Here is a 4,648-nt window from a genome sequence, read left to right on the forward strand (position 1 = left end):
ATCAACCGAAGGACTTGTATGCATGCATATAAGCATAACCAATGGACACAAGACACTGGGGGGTATGGGAGGCTAGGGGAAGGTCAAGGGGAGAAAAAAAAAGGAGACATATATAATACTCTTTGTAATACTTAAAGCAATAAAACAATTTAAAAAAGAGAGAGAATGGGTGGAGAGAGTCAAATAAAATAAAAATTTTGGTTCAAACTTTTTTTAAAAAAGGAAGAAATAAACTCAGAAGATATAAATATGGATCCATCAGGTCTCAAGACGAAGAAGGCCTTTCTTAGGGAAAATAGCAGAGGAAAAAACCTAAATGGAGAAAAAAATGTCCAAATTTGTTCAGACAGAAAGGACAACTGATTCTCAAAAATCACGGCAAGCAAAGTAAAAAAATAAAAGCTGGGGAAAATATGGTATAAGATTAATATCTTATGAATATAAAGCTCAACATGAAAAAATGAACAAAAGACATGAACAAGTATTTCAGAAAAGAAGTTAAAATGGTCATTAAGCCAGATACAAATAACTATCTTCATTAATAATCAAAGATTAAATAAAAAAACAATGCAACAGCATTTTTAATCTTCCATATGTTGACAAAGATAAAAACAGTGGTGATACCTGGTATTGGCTACATGTGGGAAGCACGCAGCCTCAGTCACTGTTGGTAGGAATAGAACTCAAAGCAAGATGATCAAGGTCCTATAGCCAGGTGGTATGAATGTAAATTGGCATAATTGCAAATAGTTTGGCAATTTGGCAATTTGCATCAGAAGTCTTAGACATACTATACATATGCCTTGACATTTCTAGTACTATGTTAAAGGAAAACTTCCTTAATGTGCACACACAGATCCTTGAAGTATATTCATCTGAGCAAAGATAGGGAGGAATATGGACAACAGTGGGGAAAGCAGCAGCAGAGACAGAGCAAAATAAACAGCCTGTGACAGAAATCACATCATTCACATGTGCAAACGGAGAATTTAAGAAATATTTGGCATCTGAAACCATCTTGGAATGGACATGCTTCCAAATAGGACTAAATATCCAAAGCCAAGGCAAGACCAAATCTGTAAAATAAATCTTTGGCAAAAATTGGTCATTTGGCAAATTAATCACATGGTAAATGGATTTCCATTAACTCAGATGCTTCCAGCAGGGCTTCCTGGAATAATCATGTCAGAACAACCAAATTGTTCTCTTTAAATGTAAAAACCAGTAAAGATTCATCTTTTGTAAGTTTGAGATTCTCAGCATATTTCAAATTGACTTGGCAAGAGAAGGAATGACAGTTCCCTTCAATTAACAGTATTACCTGTTGTTGTTCCCCTGGCATCCTTAGCATAAACAAATACACATCATGCTTGGATATTGATTCATTAATTTACAGAGAACTGTAAGTACGATGAAGACTAGATAGTCATGTATAAAATTAGTGGTTCTCTCCTGACGACAAACCTCTGATATGCAATATATGGTGGAGTAGAGGGTATTCCTGCATTGAGAATAAGGGAGTTTCACAAGAAAGCAGAAATATGAAGTGAGAAGAAAAGCTGACAAACACAAGAATAGCATTGGGGGGTGTGGGTGGGTAAGAGAGCAACCAAGGGACTTGTTTGCATGCCTATAAGCATAACCAAGGAAACAGACACTAGGGGGGTGAGGGCATGTGCTGGGGGGTGGGATTGGCCAGGGAGAGGTTAATGGGGGAAAAAGGAGACAGATGTAATACTTTAGACAATAAAGAATTTAAATTTAAAAAAGAATACAATGATTGGTGTATCATGTGAGTACACCACTAACATGGGTCATGTTTCCCATGAAATGAGGAAGAAAAGGCTGTGGTGTCAGGGGCAGGAATAAGTGCCTGAGTAGGAGAGAGAGCAAAGTGTCAGTTTGACTTACTTTAATAACATTTGGTTATGTTTCCCCTGCAGTAGAGAAACTAATACAGGAAATTAGAAGATGACAATAAATAGCCCATTGTGTCATCACCTAAAGCCACCACTGTGAATAGTTGGAGGTATTTGTTTCCTTTCTGTATTGTTTTCTGTACTTTTTATAAAACACCCGACAACAGAATGTATAGTCAATTTTATGGTCTCTTTTTTTCACACTGCATATTTTAACACAAGGTATTTCCCACATCAAGAACTACTCACAAAGATACTTTAAAATTATTCCTTGATACTCTATTTTAAGGATATGCCAGACATTATTTGATCATTTCTATATTATTGATAGTTTTGACAATTTACCATGTTGTGTTTTATAGTTAAAGCTGCAATGAGTATCATTGAATGTAAAGACTCTATTTTAGATTTCTAGAAATTCAATTACTGAGCCAAAAGTATGAATTGTTATAAGTGAAGTCCTTCCTCCCATCAAATTATATTGGTTTGCTGAAACACTTTGTTGCTTCTATGATTACTTTTGTTGGTTCTTTTTTGTTTACATTTAAGGAGGCCAGTTTTGAGGTTTACAATAGGAATGTGCCCATGAATAATAGACTCAGATGCTGTTAGAGTTGGAAGAAATTTGGGCTCTTCTCACCCAGCCACTCATTTTACAGATGGGGCACAAGATGTGTGAGTCTGAATGACAGCCCGGGGTTACCCAGGACATGAGGGCTGGTGCTCTGGTAGAACTGGGTCTCCTGACCCCCAGACTAGGATGCTCCTTATCTATTGACAGGGCATGGAAGGAAAGATGAAGCCCTAGAGGGTACATTCGTGGGCTGGAAGGACACGTAGGCAGTGGGGAAGTGACCTGGAGGTGAGAGTGTGAAGAGAGTCTGGGTGATGATAGACTGACATGTGGCTGATCCCAAGGCACTAAGTGATGCTACAACAAGAAACCACTCTAGAAAGGCAGAAAATAAGAGTAGCTTTTCCTTGCCATACATTTTATTAATAATATAAAGTTGCTATAGTATATATAACACTTTAAATTTCAAGAAGATAATGTATTGACATATATTATCTCTCTTTTTGTTTTCCACTTATTTATGCATTCACTGGTTGCTTCTTGTATGTGCCCTGACTGGGGATAGAACCTGCAACCTTGGCATATCGGGACAATGCTCTACCCAACTGAGCTACCCGGTCAAGGCTTGACATATATTATCTTATTTGAGTCTCACCCCAATCCTTTGTGGACAGAAAATAGAATGTTCTAAATGACTTTTCCAAGATCACATAGCAAGCATGTAGTGAGGTTGAGACTTGACATTCAATTCCTTTTACCAGGTATACTATTTCCCAACCCAAGATCAGTGGCAATATTAGTAAGCAGTTTGCACATAGACTACAATATCACTATTTTTGTAGCTTAATTTACAGACCTGTGATGTTGCTCTGTGCACAATGTCAATCTTGAAATAGAAAGTTGCATTATTCTCTGCATTAAGCTTTGTAATGGAATGATTCAGAGCCTCCTTCATATCTGGGCTGTCGACAGGTATCTCTTCGGGGCAGCCAGGGCAACCTAAGAAGAAATTCTTCTCTGAAAGAAGAATCAGGTTTTAAGTCAGTGTGTGTACTGAAGGAGCTGTCTAGCCTAGTATCTCTCCTGCACATTGTCCAGCACTCATTTATATGGGGCCATGTGCAGCCTAAGGCCAGTAGTGAGTGAGTAAAGGTTGTCTGTGTGACCTTCACCTTACTGCCTGCCCTCTTTTCCTCTCCTCAGAGTCAAGGGCATTTAGGGAAACCTTCCATCAGAAGGTGTTAGTTAGTTCACCTTCAATATCAATGTGCTGCACTGTTCCTAAGTTTTTGCATTTTTGAAAGACAGTGTAAGAAAGCAACGCTTAATTTAAAGGAATGATTCTCTAGTGGGAAAATTTTAAGTCCTCTGATTCTGGTGAGCAGGGAGCTTCAATGATGCTTCTCACTGTGGAATGAATGCAAATATCTTCCTTCCAAGTATGAAAAAAGCCAACTCTTGGTATAAGAAACACTGGTGTGACCATAAACTTGCACTATCTCGCTTTTCCCCCATTATAACATGCAGGAGAAAAAAGTTTTTAATTGAAAGGATTTTATTCTGAGTGATTCAATATTAGATACAGCTTCCCCAATTTATAACACCTGATGTAGTGACATCTTATACACAAGGAAGACCAGCTGACATTGCATCTGGAGATCAGCTTTGCCTAAAGAACATAAATCTTTCCTTCTGTCACCATATTCCCTCTGGCCACTTGAAGAGCAGTCCCAGCTGCATCAGCTACAACACAGCTGTGCAGAAATGGGGTACAGCTGTAAGGTTTGTTGATTATATCATGGGACCTAAAGCACAATCCTGTAAAAAGACGTAGCCAGTTATCTGGGATCAACAGGTACTACTAGAGGATAAACATGTATTATCGCATACCTGGTAAAATCTCACACTTCTGTGAGAAGGAAGCAATTCTTAGCTGAGGATCCACGTATGCAAGATCTGTACATTCACCAGTATCCTAGTTTTTCAAGAGTAAATAAGTTAAAAACGTTTTTAAGAACTTATAAAGTAAACAACTTGTAACATTAAATATAGGCTGCGTGGGGTGACCAGGCCAGCGGTGGGGGCAGTTGGGGGAGACTAGGCTGGCAGGGGGGACAGTAACGGGTGACCAGGCCGGCAGGGGGACAGTTAGGAG

General features: G+C 38.6%; 1 protein-coding gene across 1 annotated transcript in view; it reads right to left on the minus strand.

Annotated features, from left to right (window-relative positions):
* LOC102244857 (T-kininogen 2-like) overlaps positions 1–4,479 on the minus strand; it is a 16,834-nt gene extending 12,355 nt beyond the window's left edge. Inside the window, exons 1-2 of the mRNA XM_005853255.2 lie at positions 4,384–4,479; positions 3,350–3,510 (exon numbers count right to left, since the gene is read on the minus strand). Coding sequence (XP_005853317.2) covers positions 3,350–3,448 — 99 coding nt within the window. The 5' untranslated portion in view covers positions 3,449–3,510; positions 4,384–4,479. The remainder of the gene's footprint in view (positions 1–3,349; positions 3,511–4,383) is intronic.
* Positions 4,480–4,648: the final 169 nt, after the last annotated feature.

The sequence above is a fragment of the Myotis brandtii genome, unplaced genomic scaffold (assembly GCF_000412655.1).
Source record: "Myotis brandtii unplaced genomic scaffold, ASM41265v1 scaffold1019, whole genome shotgun sequence".
NCBI lineage: Eukaryota > Metazoa > Chordata > Mammalia > Chiroptera > Vespertilionidae > Myotis > Myotis brandtii.